Source organism: Limulus polyphemus, unplaced genomic scaffold, assembly GCF_000517525.1.
Source record: "Limulus polyphemus unplaced genomic scaffold, Limulus_polyphemus-2.1.2 Scaffold742, whole genome shotgun sequence".
NCBI lineage: Eukaryota > Metazoa > Arthropoda > Merostomata > Xiphosura > Limulidae > Limulus > Limulus polyphemus.
Genome location: NW_013666352.1, coordinates 222,641 through 240,781, shown reverse-complemented (window position 1 = coordinate 240,781; position 18,141 = coordinate 222,641). Strand labels below are relative to the sequence as shown.

The 18,141-nt window shown below is 32.1% G+C and overlaps 1 protein-coding gene across 4 annotated transcripts in view; it reads left to right on the top strand.

Annotated features, from left to right (window-relative positions):
• Positions 1 to 18,141, top strand: part of LOC106460287 (neural cell adhesion molecule 2-like) — a 121,631-nt gene that overhangs the window by 87,944 nt on the left and 15,546 nt on the right. For all 4 annotated transcript variants that reach the window (XR_002610731.1, XM_022386969.1, XM_022386968.1 and 1 more), the window contains 5 exons: positions 804 to 914; positions 2,704 to 2,907; positions 11,489 to 11,785; positions 13,242 to 13,532; positions 15,120 to 15,407. Coding sequence is in view for 3 of the 4 variants with exons in the window: in XM_022386969.1 (XP_022242677.1) it covers positions 804 to 914; positions 2,704 to 2,907; positions 11,489 to 11,785; positions 13,242 to 13,532; positions 15,120 to 15,407 (1,191 nt within the window). In the remaining variant the exon portion in view is untranslated. The remainder of the gene's footprint in view (positions 1 to 803; positions 915 to 2,703; positions 2,908 to 11,488; positions 11,786 to 13,241; positions 13,533 to 15,119; positions 15,408 to 18,141) is intronic.

The window sequence follows — 18,141 nt, the reverse complement described above, 5'->3', positions numbered from 1 at the left end:
AAAAAAAACAAGCAACAACACAGAAATTTTAAAAAACTTTAAACACATCCAACATATAATGATTTAGCTTACACAGATATTTTAATATTGAAAATGAAACATGCTTGGTACTTAGAATTTCAATTACGATTGCTGATTATTAAATGCTTATCCATCGTTTTCATAATATTAGAATCTTTAACTTTATTAAAGTATTGCTAATCCATCTGACGACTCATGGAATTCTTTTAACGTCTTTGAGTTTTTAATCTTCGAAATATTTCAATAAAAATATACATATAACATAAATTGTTAGAGTTATGGCCTCGCCTTTCATTACAAATGAACATTATGAGTAAAATTGGCCTCCTCCGTAAAACACATTATAATGCTAATTTATAAAGTTTAAATTAATTTTGTTTACTATTGACTAAATTATTACCTATCATTAATTAATTGTTGACTGCTATTCTCTCTAACAACAACATTAAAACCACTAATATCCCAATTCTAGTGCTGTAATATTCGAAACCCTAAAAAGCAAAAACGCTAACGTTAAAACTCTTATTCATATAAAGAGACCCCCAGTGGTTTCGATACCCATGGTGGGCATAGCACAGATAGCCTATTGTGTAGCTTTGTGCTTAATTACAAACAAATAGACAAAAGATTCATAGATTCATAAAGGCCTTACAATAAAGCAGTTTATCAACACATTTTTCTAAAGTCATCAAATACAACTGATTACAAGGAATCGTTTATAAGTTGCACATTTCATAGAAATATTATACATGCAACACAACATGTTTTTATTTTCGTTTTAGTTCCTCCTAAGAAGCCAGTAATCAAAGATGACAAAGGTAAAGTTCAACAGAGTTTAATTGGACCATACAACGAAGGTGACCAGCTTATTCTTGAATGTGAAGTGGTCGGAGGTAAGACGTTTCGTTTGCCAATTACTACTTCTTTAAAAAAAAAAATACCAGCTATAAAATTGTGTTACTTGGAGAAGGTTTTACTGGATATGAGGTAAACGTGCATACACCACAACTTTATATTGTAATTAATGTTGACGGACTAAGCAGTGATATATCACCATTTAATTATTATTTTGCATTTCTTCAAATATTTGAAATGTATAAAACACGGAATATACTGATAAAATAATTGTTTCAATGTCTCCCTATAAAGTATCAATACCTTTTCAAGGAAAGTGGGACAATCATTTTCTTTTTCAAATTTAAACAAAAATCCTGCCTTGAAATTACTTAAGCCTAAGGTTAATATCTTATTGAAGAACTCAATAGTAATGGTTCATTATGAGAATGTCTCGTTTCAGAACGGTAACTGATGAGATCTATGAACCATCAATCAATATTTCCTTCTCAGAAAAGGTGACTGAGGGCTTAATATTTCGTTCTCAGAAAAGGTGACTGAGGGCTTAATATTTCGTTCTCAGAAAAGGTGGCTGAGGGCTTAATATTTCGTTCTCAGAAAAGGTGACTAAGGGCTTAATATTTCGTTCTCAGAAAGGTGACTGAGGGCTTAATATTTCGTTCTCAGAAAAGGTGACTAAGGGCTTAATATTTCGTTCTCAGAAAAGGTGACTTAGAGCTTAATATTTCTTTCTCAGAATTGGTGACTAAGGGCTTAATATTTCCTTCTCAGAAAAGGTGACTAAGGGCTTAATATTTCCTTCTCAGAATTGGTGACTAAGGGCTTCATATCTTCATTCATGTCTAGACATTATTTTTTTCTGTTAAATATCCTTGAGTCACTTACGAAAACAAAAATCTTAAATTCACCTGATTGGCTGATGTTCGCTGTTTTCGAAAAGCTAAAAGAAAGCCATCTTGTCGTAATGGTCAAATATAGATAAGTGCACACATGTTCCAAATAAGCACTAACTCCGCCAATAATAATAATGTTTATAAAGCCAAAAGTCTATTATTAAAAATATCTAAATCTTTAAAAAAAATAAGTATAAGCAGCAACATCTTATTAATTTTCTGTTGTAATGTCATTGTACTGTATTTGATTAAAATTTAACCACGAATGTTACTAGTATCAGAAGATTTCTATAACAAAAAACATTGTACTAAAATAGAGTTCCCCATGTGAGATATTGTTAAACTTGGATCATTCAGTTGATATTATTACGAGAAAATTCGGTCTATGGCATATTTTCTATATTGATGAGTTTCTCTTTTTAATTATATCGACCATAAACAAAAATCATTAAATATCATTTATCTTATACGATTCGTTAGTATGTTAATGCACAGTTTGAAAGTATTCAAACGTTTTGATAGAACATAGAAACGAATTTAAATAATTCTAACACAGCAGTAACTGAAGTTATTAACTATAAATTAAAAATCCCTATTTCATTTAAAAACACATAATTATAAATAGTGAAGCAAACGAATACACACACACCGGGAAGTGTTTAGATATCTTCACAAAATATAATAAAAATTTATACTGAAGCTCTTACTCTCTCTCTTGAAAGATATTGGAAATTTATGTTTCATACAAAATCTACGCTAATGCCGTTTCTCTAAAAGAATATTAAAAACCTATTTTGATTCGTCAATAAAAGTGCTATCTGAGGAGTAGTTTTAATGAAATTCGCGAATTTCAAGATTCTTTGCACGAAATCTATGTTGTTGTTTTTTACATGTAGTGGCTATGCCGATCTGACATATAATATGCATTTTACAGGAAATCCACGACCTAAAGTGATGTGGTGGAGAGAATCCGTGCTGTTAGATGATTCTTTCAAAGTAACAGCTGATCTGGTGGCTCGGAACGTGCTAAGGATTCCATCTCTTCAACGTCACGACCTTATGGCAGTCTTTACTTGCGAAGCGTCAAACAATGGATACTCGTCACCTACTTCTACATCAGTAACGGTGGATATGAATTGTGAGTTTATTTTGTTTTCGGACATTGCCTATATTATGTGATATCTGTTATTTATTATTTATGTGAGTAGTCAAGTTCCGCATGACTTTAGTTTTTGTATAATGATCGTAGCGCATATTGTTTCATATTGTAAAACTAACGATTCTTAACTTATCAGTGATTTAAATGATCTTTCCCATATAGAATATCACAATATTTAGTGGCAAGGTTTGTAGTAACGTTAATATGATAAGTTACTTAGCTCCTACAACACATTGAATCTATTTTTAATGTGAATTGCTTTGAATGCAAAGCCACTTGTCTGCATTAAAAGAACAGAGGGGAAATATATTTTATTATTGCTTACTTCTAAAACGTGAATACTAATTACACATGTGTTCTTAAGTTGTTAACCAATTACACGTGTGTTCTTAACTTGATAAATAATTACACGTGTGTTCTTAGCTTGATAACTAATTACACATGTGTTCTTAAGTTGTTAACTAATTACACATGTGTTCTTAACTTGATAAGTACCTATAATCAGAATGTAAATTAAAACTGCTGTACCATCTTGTTAATATTACGTTGGAAATGTGATAACGTTGGATATAATATTTTATAAAAATATTTCTTAATTTTGCATACGTACTGATTTCGCTGGAAAAATTATGTCACATTTAAATGTTGGTATTGTGTCATATACTTTACATTTTCTAGTTCAAATGTTCTTTATTTTAATATCAAACTGAATTTCTAATCATATCTAACTGACTAGGATGACACCTTTTGTGTTAGATAAAAAAAAATTCAACAAATAATTACTAAAAAACATATATAATCACAATGAAATACATCGATTTGCTAATTTAAATTTATTTTTTAGTTTATCACTTGTAAAAGTTTTAAGTTCCACTTAACATTTTATAAAAACTACAGCCACATTGTTATTATTACTTTTCAGTTTGCTTAATCCTATTTTCAGTGCAATCTCAGGTGCTAATTGAACTTCAGGTGTTAATTGTACTAAGTTGCAATAGTATCTAATCCACGATATTAAAAAAAAACTCGTACCTAGTCACATAACTGTGAGGACAGTATACAAATAGGCAGTCTTGTAGATATAGCTTTTTCACGAGCAGTGGTAGAATATATAGATATAATAACATTCATTGAAAATTCTAATACCGAGATCTCAGAAATTAAATAAGGAAATTAAATATATATATATATACATTTATTATGATAATGGTAACGATCATGCGAAATACAACAGTCGTGATTTGTTTCATTTTGCTTGACTTAAAAACATGAAACCCTTAATCTATGTAATTACATTATAAAGAAGGAATTTTTAGAGTAGTCATAAATCTACGTATTCTCAGGAAAAGTTAAGCTCCTAAAGTATGCGTTCCCTTATTTCTCAGACAACCGATAGAGGAAGTTATCGTATATTTCACCATGGATTTCTTCCGCTAACTTCTGCGTTTCATTAAAAAGCCTATACGTTTTGAGAGAAGTTTCGGTCGAATTTGCATGCTTGTCTATTACGTGAGTTTTGCCTCTAATTTCATCGGCTTCCGCAAGGGCTATGTTGTTAGGTCAACACGAGAAAAATAAAATAATCAACCTTTTCTTCACGTTCACAACTTTTATTTATTGACAGTTTAAACAAGCTTGGGTTATTTTGTCCGTAGACGTTTTTCATCACACGGAAAGATACCACCATGAGAATGGCCTTTGATGTATGATAAATAGATAATTTGCATTACGTTAGTAGCACTTCCTTTCTTCGCATTAAGCTCGCATCTTTTAACTACAAATTACACAAATAGCGAAACGTAATAATTATTGACACAAATTATTAACACTTTTATGCTTCTAAGCACTCTGAAAAAAAATACACTGTGTTTATGTTCTTACCCCTCTAAAACAATCTGAAAAAAATAGATAGCTCATTTCCTTTCTTCGCTTTAAGCTCGCATCTTTTAACTGCAAACCACACAAATAGCGAAACGTAATAATTATTGACACAAATTATTAACGCTTTTATTCTTCTAAGCACTCTGAAAAAAAAATACACTGTGTTTATGTTCAGACATTAAGTTCTTACCCCTCTAAAACAATCTGAAAAAAATAGATAGCGTATTTATGTTCAGGAATTACGCTCTTACGCCTCTAAAACACTGAAAAGAAAATATACACTGTATCTATGTTCAGGCATTACGCTATTACGCCTCTATAACACTTAAAACAATAGACACTGTATCTGAAGCCTTGTAATGATAAATATAACACTAATTAGTGTATACATTTGGTTTGGTTGTTGCTAAGCGTAAAGATACATAATAGGTTATCTGTGCTCTAGTTACCATGGGTATTGACGCCCGAATTTTAGCGTCATTAGCTTTCGGACTGTGTCCCTGAGGGGGAGTCATTACTTATATATGGATCATATATATATTTATACACATGAAAGATAGCTTTCACATTCTGCTACAACTAACATGGCTTCCAGTACAAGGTAAATTGAAACAAAGAACATAAATCAAACAAACTACGAGGCGTATTTCGTTAGAACTTTGAAACCATTATGAATAACTTTTTTTTTTCTATCAGAAGTTTCTTACGTAAATCATATTGAACACAGTCTGTATTAGAGATAGAAGACAAATTCACCGCTTTCCCAAGGCCGTCTTAATTTTCACAGAAAAATAATAACAAAAGAAACCATTCCATCCAAGATAGACGTTTTCTTCTTACAGCTAGAAGACGTAAGGGAAGTGTTAGATACGATGAGGGAAATATGGTGGAGATCATATTAAAGATATTAAATAAAAGAATGACGAGATTCCTACACAAAAATGATTTTTCGCGCATCTATGCGCAGACATAACGTACTTAAATATAACTAGCTTATTTGTTTTTTTCTGATCAGTTTATCACATTGGTATCTTCAATGACGGAGTCTTGTTTCACCGAGAGAGTAAATCCATCACATTAAGTGGAGCTTTAAATGATTGCTAGTTCTAATTTCGTTAAAAAAGTTATAAAAAACTGAATTAACGTAAAATGTTGGTAAAGGTACCAAAAACATTAAATATTTATTCACGAGGAAGAAAACCAGTTTAAGAAGCAGTTAAAATCCAGTTTTGGATTAGATGTGTTAAAATTATCATAAGTTTTGAATAGAAATACAGCGCTAGCTGATGTTAGATGTGTTAAAATTATCATCAGTTTTAAATTGAATCACAGCGCTAGCTGATGTTAGATGTGTTAAAATTATCATAAGTTTTAAATTGAATCACAGCGCTAGCTGATGTTAGATGGGTTAAAATTATCATAGAAACACAGCTCTAGCTGATGTTAGATGTGTTAATATTATTATCAGTTTTAAATAGAAACACAGCGCTAGCTGATGTTAGATGTGTTAAAATTATCATAAGTTTTAAATTGAATCACAGCGCTAGCTGATGTTAGATGTGTTAATATTATTATCAGTTTTAAATATAAACACAGCGCTAGCTGATGTTAGATGTGTTAAAATTATCATAAGTTTTAAATTGAATCACAGCGCTAGCTGATGTTAGATGTGTTAATATTATTATCAGTTTTAAATATAATCACAGCGCTAGCTGATGTTAGATGTGTTAAAATTATCATAGAAACATAGCGCTAGCTGATGGATGTTTCGTTATACATTGTATAAATATTTTTTCACACATTGGTTGGATGTTTCGTTATACATTGGTACAGATATTTTTTCACACATTGGTTGGATGTTTCGTTATACATTGGTATAGATATTTTTTCACACATTGGTTGGATATTTCGTTATACATTGTGTAAATATTTTTTCACACATTGGTTGGATGTTTCGTTATACATTGGTATAGATATTTTTTCACACATTGGTTGGATGTTTCGTTATACATTGGTATAGATATTTTTTCACACATTGGTTGGATGTTTCGTTATACATTGGTATAAATATTTTTTCACACATTAGTATAGTTTCTTTTAATACAAATGTATGGTATGTTTTCCATGATCATATTTACCTCCTGATGATTGATATGATCTATTCATATACACATAATAGAATATGATTGTATGCAACGATATTCAGGTTTTAAAAATTTCAGATTCATTTCCAGGCAAAGCAAAATATATATAATATACCAAAAATAGACCTTTATAATAAAAAACCTGGTCAAAATGCAGATGATATTTTTTTTAAATAATTTACGGAACTAATATTAGAACAAAAAACATATCTAACCTAATTTAGAAACTGGTTTGCATCATATCTCTTGTTTTCCCGAAATAGTTTTCGTATTTTTCCTTTTTTATATTTCCATTTCGTAGCATCCAATAGCAAGTCTGGTTTTCTGTTTAACCTTTATTTTGTTTAGTAGGCCTAACTCAACCTCTGTTGAAAATCTCCATTTTTGCTGATGCTATGGCAACATCTTCGGCTTCCTTGAATAGAAAATCACGTTCCGGATATACTTTAGCACATCTGTGGCTAATCAATATGTTATTTATTTATTTTTACCCTTATCTTTATCACTGGCTTTCTTACCTTATTTATTAATACAATGAGGGAGGAATAGATGCACATATACTTTCACTGACCATCCTATTTACTTCATCGCCTACTACGTTTCCTAAAAATAGATCTTCATCATAATACACTTGTATAACTAGTTATACAACAAACTCGTAATTACTTAACACTAACTTTTTATTTTCTAATTACAATGTTGAAGTAATTTATTTTAAAATCTAACATTACGTTCATATATAACATACTCATCATGTTCAAATGTTAAAAAATAAGAGGTTTTTCACACACGACTTATCCGTGTCTTACAAGGTGTGTGAATTGGCTGAAAAGAAATACACATTTTCAGGTTTATGTAAAGCAACACAACAATGGGATTGTATGCTATTAGAGACTGACTGTTTGTTTTAGAGCAAAGCCACAGTGAGCTATCTTGGGCGTCCATCGAGAGGAATCGAACGCCGGATTTAATCGTTATAAAACCGCTGTTCCGCTGGGGGGAACACACTGTAACGCCAACTAGTATTTCTAAAGTTTGAGTGTGCAACTTTATAAAAAAAAATTTTAACCGGATTGAACAGCATGTAGTTTATATTTATACAGGGGTTGTTCATTTAGAAACGGGATTTCTTACAACTGTGTTGGATACGTGTAAGAACCCGAATACCCTTCTTAAAAACTCAGCATCCAACAGCTGCTAGAATTTATCTCACTGCAACATGATAATACGAAGCTTCTTACTGCTTGTAATGTATCAGAAGTTCGGATATCCCTCTCACATATAGCCCTGTTGTAGCGGCACATTACTTATGGACATGCGCAGGAGGTGGTCCAGGTTGGCCATCGCCCAGTCCATTGAGAGAGAAAAAACAAGAATCAGTTATTATATTATTAATTTTCGGAGGGAAAAATAATGCGGGGAACATTTTCTTTATTCTCTTACGAAGGAAACATTCCAACACAATAGAATGTAATCCATATTTACAACTGGATATTACTTTCAGACAACCGATATTCTTAAAGCAGTTGTGTAATTACATTCGTCAACCGTACTTACATTTTACCCTGTCCCCCTCAGTGGCACAGTGATATGTCTGCGGACTTACAACGCTAGAATCCGGGTTTCGATACCCGAGGTGGGCAGAGTACAGATAGCCCATTGTGTAGCTTTGTGCTTAATTACAAAGAAACAAACATTTTACCCAACTTCGATGACTATGCTCAGGGAAATTGTAGAGGAAATGTATTTCATATCTACGGCGTTATGTCGGTTAATGAAGTCTTACTGCTAAATTATAAACATCACAGGTTAATTTTTGTGAATTTTACACTAATGTGTAATAATATATGTAATATTGTTTGTTTGAAGTTAAGCACAAATCTACACAATCGGATATCTGTTCTCTGCCTACCACGGGTATCAAAACCCGGTTTCTAGCGTTGTAAGTCCGCAGACATGCCGCTGTGCCACTGGGGGACAGTCTAAAGGGAATAAAATTCACTTTGATAATAAAAAATTCTTTCATCAGCCCAATGTAAAGAAATATAACTTGTATAATTTCAGAATTAATATTTCAGCTTTTCTTTAAAATATTAGGTATCAATGAATTTATCAATTAAACAAATTATCAATTCTGTTTCCAGGTAGGAGAGGGTCTTCCCGTGAAAATAACGTTTCGTGATAAGGAACTACAAGTTTTATCATTATTTCTAATTTTGCCATATCATGCGCTTTGTTTTTTTCCTATTTTCATTGCCTAAAATATGGATGAACACACTTTGGAAATGAAACATATGCTCCTCACATAATCGTTTGTTTGTTTACTGTATTTCGCGTAAAGCTACTCCTGGACTATCTGCGCTAATTTTGAAGTGATAGACTAGAGGAAAGGTAGTTAATCAACACCACCCGCTGCCAACTCTTGGGATAATCTTTTACTACCGGATGGTGGAACTGACGCTCCCACGGCTGAAAGGGCAATGACGGTATTCGAACCCAGGATTTACAGGTTACAATTCGAGCAGCCTAGTCACCAGGCCATTTCAGCCCATCCTGACATAAATATACCATCATAAATAATATTCAACGTTAAACTGGTACACAATTAAAAACATTTGTGACGTCGAAATATGTAGAGTCGTCTACTTTTTGAAAGCCATAGATAGGCGTAAATTTTATTTATGATTTTAACTTTATACACAAGTGCGAAAATACTATAATTAATAAATATATCATATTGAGTTACTGATAAACTTTTGCATAGGAGTAATATTAATTATTGCAGAAATGGCCACTCGATTCTAAGATAAATTATCTCTGTCACTTTACTCATAATTAGGTCTCCATTAACCATGTCACTTTACATATAATTAGGTCTCCATTAACTATGTCACTTTACATATATTTAAGTCTCCATTAACTATGTCACTTTACATATATTTAAGTCTCCATTAACTATGCCACTTTACATATAATTAGGTCTCCATTAACTATGTCACTTTACATATATTTAGGTCTCCATTAACTATGTCACTTTACATATATTTAAGTCTCCATTAACTGTGTCACTTTACATATATTTAAGTCTCCATTAACTATGCCACTTTACATATATTTAGATCTCCATTAACTATGCCACTTTACATATAATTAGGTCTACATTAACTATGTCACTTTACATATAATTAGATCTCCATTAACTATGTCACTTTACATATAATTGGGTCAGTTAATTCGGCCATGTTTTGACAAATTTGCATGCTATTCGGTACAACGACACTTTTCTCACACATTAACAAACAAAAATGGGTGGATTTGTTCAATTGTAGTAATTGTAGAGGGATTTTGTTCAATTGTAGTAATTGTAGAGGGATTTTGTTCAATTGTAGTAATTGTAGAGGGATTTTGATCTACAAAAAGCATAATTTTAAGGTGTTTTTTTTTGTGTTTACAATTACTCCGCCGTATGTCGACAATTTACACGGGATTTGGTAAAAAGATACCTTTTTACATATCCTTTACATATAAATAACAAATGTGGGATAATCCCTTTTTTTTCGTCATTTTAGAGGGTCAAAAGTTTAAGTAAACCCATAATTTTAGAGGTTTCCGTCAATTACTTAGACTTATTTTACCCATTTACATAGAATATGGCACAAAGATAATCTTCTCAAATCCCAAACAGAGGTATAGACAATTTTGGAATTTTTGTCTTTTGGTCAGTTTTTCAGGGAGGAAAGTACGATTTGGGGTTTTCATGAAATATTTGAGTGTATGTCAATCAATTTGCATGGGATTTGGTACAAAAATACTTCTTGCAGATCCCAAGCAGTGAAACAAACCATTTTTTGTCTTTCTATATTTTTTTACGAAATTTTTGGTATGAAAATTGGCCAGCGAATACTTAACTCTTTAATTTGCTGCTTAACTTATATAATTTCAACGTTTTGATAAAGTTAAAAACGGATCGCAAAGCTTTAGTTGATGCACTATTCACGAATGATAGATTCAAATAGGGAGATTTAAGTGCATACAACTTATATGCTTGCACTAACCATCCACCCGCTTCATCTTCTAATAAATTTTGTAAATGATGTGTTGTATCTGCATTCGTTATAATTGGCAACATAGAACTGTTTATACAAAAAAGTCCAAAAAAATGTTACACGTTTACACCGCCTAATAAAAAAGATGGGCCCGGCATGACCAGGTGGTTAGGGTGCTCGACTCGCAACGTGCGGGTCGCGGGTTCGAATCCCCGTCACACCAAACATACTCGCCCTTTCAGCCGTGGGAGCGTTATAATGTGACGGTCAGTCCCACTCTTCGTTGGTAAAAGAATAGCCCAAGAGTTGGCGGTGGGTGGTGACGACTAGCTGCCTTCCCTCTAGTCTTACACTGCTAAATTAGGGACGGCTAGCGCAGATAACCCTCGCGTAGTTTTGCGCGAAATTCAAAACAAACCAAACAATAAAAAAGATAATATTTTTTATTATATAAAGTAATTAATGCCATCTTTTCTATTAATACTACAGTTAGGCCTCTTGCAGTGAGCCTCCAAGGAAAAAGAAAGCCACTTTCGGCTGGAAAGTTTGCTCAAATCGAATGTCATTCTGTTGGTTCTCGGCCTCCAGCAGTGATATCTTGGTGGAAGGGAAACACTCGAATGAAATCTACTAAGTCTGTTGTGTCTGTCAACGGAAATGCCACCACCAGCATCTTAGCATTTAAACCAACGATTAAAGACAATGGTCTATATCTGTCATGTGTAGCAGAAAATCCATTGATTGAAGACCATCGTGTTGAAGCTGGTTGGACACTTAAAATACATTGTAAGTAGATGACGCTGTAATTTTTTTAACCTTGATAGATAATGCAAAAAACACACACAAAAAAAGGCAAACCACAATAGTGACCGAAATGTGGGTTTGAAACAGACTAAAAACGTCTTTATAGGTGGAACGGCTACTTGTTGAAAACCCCGTTTATGCAATAAGAAAGTATTAAAGGCATATATGTGAAAACAATGTGTTAGGAAAATATTCGGTTCAAAAAATTAATTAAAGACAAAAACACGAAACCCTATAATCTGAGAGCTTTCAAAAGGTGGAACTTTCTTCATCAAGGGATAAGGATAAAGCGTTCGGGTTATAGGGTTTCGTGTGTTAGTCTTTAATTAATATGTTCTGTTTAATCTTGTGACAACGTATTATTGACCTCGTACTTATATCTAACATTAGTTTGTTTTTCATTTAGTTTTCATCATATTATTAATGAAACTATTATTTATAGACAAGTAATTTTAATGCAAATTTCTACTGGTATTTGCCATCAACGTAAATCATCTAAGAAAAAATTCACGTGTTTACAGAGCAAATAGTAATCGTGAAACTTGGCAGAACAACGGTGCCGGATCAGATTTGTAAGTGTGATAAATTACTAGCTCTAATTAGTTCAATAATTTTTTTTTTTTTGCCAGCGGGAAAAAAGTGAGTTAAAATCAAATTATTGAAAAACCTAGCGAAACAGTACTTATAGTAAAGTTGTGATGACTGGATATCAATCATTGATATCATTAGTAACCTATGGGATAACTTGTGCCTAATAATCATTTAGCAACTAATCTATTTATTCATACTTTTGTATATGAATTAGTTTTTATCCCAGGTTTCAGTTTTTAATCTATCGTGTTATAAGAAGTTATGAGAAGATCTGTTTCTGTAGCGGTAGTGGCTAGGATTCGATCCTGGGTCTTCTTGATGAAAGTTTAGTGCATTATTCTCTCGAATGAGGTACTTAAACTCGAATTTTAGCGTTATAAATCCCCAGACTTACCGCTGAGGTAGAAAAGGAGTGGGGGAGGGGGTTTAATAATCTAAAAAAAATATAATTAAAGAGAGCTGGTGGATTTATGGAATTATGACTTTTCTTGTTTTGAATTTGTTAAAGATGCGAGGTGACCTGGTGAAGTTTTAGGGTTATGAATTTTTCATGATTCGAACTTATCAAATTGGGGTTTAACGATTAATTGAAAGGCTCTTTTAATGTGTTCCTTTTCACCTGTTTTTTGTTTATATGTTTATGTCATGATTTCCAAAATATATATTGAATATATGTGGACTTTTATCAACAAATACATATATGTGTGTCACCAGAAAATTCTCAAATTATATATTTGTTAACCATAATAGTACAAACTTTACATCATTTTTCCCTTTCGAGATGGTGAATATTTATTACTGTTAAAAGCACAGTAAGCCATATTAACCAGTGTTAACATGGCTCCAGATCTACCTCAACTTTCCCTTCGTCTCGGAAGTAAGTTACGCCACAGCCATATTCAAGAAGGAAACGACGTTTATTTTGAGTGTAACGTAAACGCAAGTCCAGAAACTAAAGATATTGTCTGGAAATTTGAAGGAGAAGAAGTGGAAATCAACCCAGCGGCGGGAATTATTGTTAGCAACCAGACACTTGTTCTCCAACACGTAAAACGGACCGGTAGAGGGCGTTATACATGTTCAGCAACCAACAGCGAGGGGCTTGGAGAAAGCAATCCGGTTTTCCTCAGGGTACAGTGTAAGCATGTGCCAGAAATAAATTTAAAGTTTAAATTTCCGTTGTTTTTTTATATTCGACGAATCTTTATTTTTTTTAAATTTTTACTCTAGGCCTTGTAAATTATGTACTGAAGTCATAAACAACTGTTTCTAGTTTCTTTCTGTTGATAATTCGAACAATGAAATAATCCTCGAACATTACACCACATCAAGTTATTTTGAATGATTACAAACAACTTTTTATAAGCACTTATCCTTACAAAAAGGCCAGAAAACGTTTATTATGATCATTTATGTTTTTGTTTCGTTTGTCCCATTAGAAGTCACAGCCTTCTTCGACTGATAAATAGTGAGAGGAACAGTGACACGTGTAATGGTTAGTGGAACAGTGACACGTGTAATGGTTAGTGGAACAGTGACACATGTAATAGTGAGCGGAACAGTGACACATGTTATTCAACTATGTTTCCTTGAAATAGTTAAAACGAGTTGTGACGCTCAGATTAAAATAACTGCTAGTCTTATACGGTACGTTATACTACAAAACATAGCTTTTTAGGATATATTGATGAAGCATCCTGTTCTTTTAGTACTACGTTTGTAATACTAAAGTAAATGTATTTCATATTTCAGGCCATTTTAAAATATTTTGGAACCAACTAACAAACAAACAAACAACTGATGGCGACAAACATTACATCTTTAATTAGTTGTAATCCACAATAATTTACTAATTTAGCCATGAATAACGCTTGATATTTTCACGCAATTTTTCTTCTTTTCTATAAGATTTTAATGTTCAAATACTTTTTTGTGCCCCCCCCCCAGTGGCACAGCAGTATATCTGCGGAATTACAGCTCTAAAAACCGAGGTTTGATACCCGTGGTGGGTTTGTTTGTTTGAAGTTAAGCAGAAAGCTACAGAATGGGCTACCTGTGCTCTGCCCACCACGAGTATCGAAAACCCGGTTTTTAGCGTTGTAAGTCCGCAGATATACCGCTGTGCCACTTGGGGGGGCACCCCTGGGGGCAGAGCACAGATAACCCATTGTGTAGCTCTGTGCTTAACTTCAAATAAACAAACAAAATATTTTCTAATAATTTCGATAATATCTAAATATCGGATAACACTGACTATTATAACACAGATAATTCATAATTATTTATATTGCCTCAATATAACGTATGTCATAATATGTAAGTTATAATTTAACATTTAACATTAAACTTGGAACATTTTATATTAACAATGAATTTATTTCACTTTTTTTATCAAATACTTCAACTGTAGAGTATTTCTTAACTAATTTGTAAATAATACATAATGGTCTATTTGTGCTCTAGCCACCACGGGTATAGAAACCCGGTTTTTAGCGTTATCAGCCTTCAGACTGACCACTAACCCACTAGGATGCGTTCGTTGTTTTATCTAGAATTAATGGAAACAAATATAAAATTGGGCGGCTGGTATCTGAAATATTTAAATCATTAATCGATTACAACAAAAATAATGTTTCGTAAAATAACATGATTGAAATATGAACACTAGGAATTAGTGTTATGTGATATATATTCAATTCAATTATTTCCTCTTGCGTGTCAATAGACGCTCCTGTTTGTAAGCCGGGTCAGAAGATTATTTACACAACGACCGAAAACGAGCCCATACACGTTACCTGTGACGTGGCTAGTGATCCAGAAGATGTTGAGTTCACGTGGAGTTTCAACAATTCTCACGACAACTATTACCTGAGTAACTTTAACTTCCACAAAACAAGGAGTACTATAGTATACATTCCAAAGTCAAAGTACGAATTTGGGAGTCTATCCTGCTCTGCCTCTAACAGTGTGGGAAATCAAAATGTACCGTGTGTGTACTCTATCGTTGCTGAAGGTAAGGTAATTTGATATAAATGATGATAAATCAAGAGTTGCATACCTTTCTTTCTGACGGTGATGCAATTGGTGTATTTACTTTATACAACGATAGTTAGAAATTTTGGAATCAGTGGGTTTGGTTTGTTTAGAATTTTGCGCAAAACTACACGAGGACTATGTGCGCTAGCCATCCCTAATTTAGCAATGAAAGACTAGAGGGAAGGCAGCTAGTCATCACCACTCACCGACAACAATCGGGATACTCTTTTACCAACGAATAGTGGGATTGACCATCACATTATAACGTCCCCACGGCTGACAGGGCGAGCATGTTTGGTGGGAACGGGAATTCGAACTCGCAACCCTCAGATTGCGAGTCATGCGCCCTAACCACCTGGAAATGCCGGGCCTATTGGAATCAGTGTAAAATTATTTTCTTGACATTAAATCATAAAAAGAACCATAATGTGGCCTTCACGTTACATGGAATCGGAATAAAATATAAGAACTGGAGATAAGGATTTTTTAAAAATAAAACTCAAACATTTATTTTCAATACACGCATTTTGTGTTTGTGTTTAGTTTGTAATATGTATATATATATATATATATACATTATTCAATTACTTAAACTGGAACAACTCACAGACAGTCTTATTATGATAAATTTGGATGATGACAAGAACTTCTGACAATTGAAAAAAATCAGCTTTTATTTAGAATGTAACTTATTGTAATTTTATTTCTCTATTTATACTCTAAAGGCATTGCATCTTACTTGTGGGAATATGTGTAAAAAATCAGCTTTTATTTAGAATGTAACTTATTGTAATTTTATTTCTCTATTTATACTCTAAAGGCATTACATCTTACTTGTGGGAAAATGTGTAAATTATTAATGATACTCATTTCCTTGATATCTGAGAAGTAAGTTATTACTAATACCCATTTCCATGATATTTGAGGATAGTGCTCATTTTAAGAAATCATGAATATTTTGGCTAAAATATTTCGTATTGTTTAGTATCAGTACTAAATTGTTATTGTAAAGTACTGCAGACACCAATAGCTTTTAATACACCGATTATGTGTTACATTATTTTCGAAATTTATACAGTTAAATATGTATATAGTAGTGAGTAAACTTAATAGAATTTGAATTATTTAAAAACAATCTTAATTAATAATTGTTTATATTATAATAGAATTTTAAAAACAATCCTAATTAATAATTGTTTATATTATAATAAGATATTTAAAAACAATCCTAATTAATAATTGTTTATATTATAATAAAACATTTAAAAACAATCCTAATTAATAATTGTTTATATTATAATAAAATATTTAAAAACAATCCTAATTAATAATTGTTTATATTATAATAAAACATTTAAAAACAATCCTAATTAATAATTGTTTATATTATAATAAAATATTTAAAAACAATCCTAATTAATAATTGTTTATATTATAATAGAATGTTTAAAAACAATCCTAATTAATAATTGTTTATATTATAATAGAATGTTTAAAATTTTATTATCTTCCTTTCTCCACTTCTTCATTGTTATCACACACTTGATTCAATTAAGAAGTGAAGCAAGCTCACAAAATGACGCAATAGTTATTTCGAAATGTTTAGTTGAAGAACAGGTATTTCTTAAACCACTTACTTGAAATGCTCCGTTGGTAACTAGGATAAATAGACTAAGATATGATTACGTGTTGTTGATAACTTGAATAGGTTTATCGTAATTGGATTTACGTTCAAGTGCGAGAGATGCTCAGAAAAAGAAAAAAAAACTCATATCTTAAGGTTCTTCTGCGTTTCACGGCTCTCTCTCTCTCTCAGTGTTCTGCAAGAAGAAGGCTTCCAGACAAAGAATGTTCTTAAAGCAGTTGCATTAAAGCGGATTCGTGAAATCAGTCTTGCATTTAACAATTTAGTATAATGAACCCTACTTTGTAATGGAAAGAGATCATTGTACTCAGGGGAGATTATGTTGAAAAAAATGATGGTTTTTATGTTTTTCAGACAAATATAGAATGTTTATAAAATGTATATATTTTGCATTTATTGTCATATTTAAGTATTTCCTAATTTTCTATTACTTACTCGACTTTTCAGCTACTTTTGTTTATTTTCAAGCAGGTTCAACAGTATTTAGTAAAATTTTGATACATATACTTTTCATACCACATCCGTAGTTATATTTATCTTTTATTATTTTCACTTAATTATCATATATTTCTCAACCCAGCTTTTCTGCAGCCAAACAAAAGGCGTTAAACCGAAACGCGGCTATATAAACGTTTCATTTTTAGCCGTGTGTTACAACTTTGTTTCTTTGATGTACATGTGTATTTTTTTCAATGTTCATCGTAAAAAAACTTACACTAATATAATTTTAAAGCGAATAATTATACTCATTTTAAATGTTTCATAACATACATTTGCCCCTAAGTTACAACATGTGTATTTTAAATAACTTAGACATGATATGCCTGTTATATTTTACTTAATACTACTACCTACCGTGAAAACAAGATTGTAATTTTTATTTTTATATATCTCAAAGCATAAACGGCAATATATCACATGTTACCTAAATGAATGGAGGTTCAATATTAAGGTAACAATAAGGTCGTTTCTATTAAGTCTACATGTGAACGTCAACAAGATTCACTGCTGTAAAGAGCTTATAGGTTTCAGAAGCTTCCACAAACAGCCAGTTGGAGTGAAAATA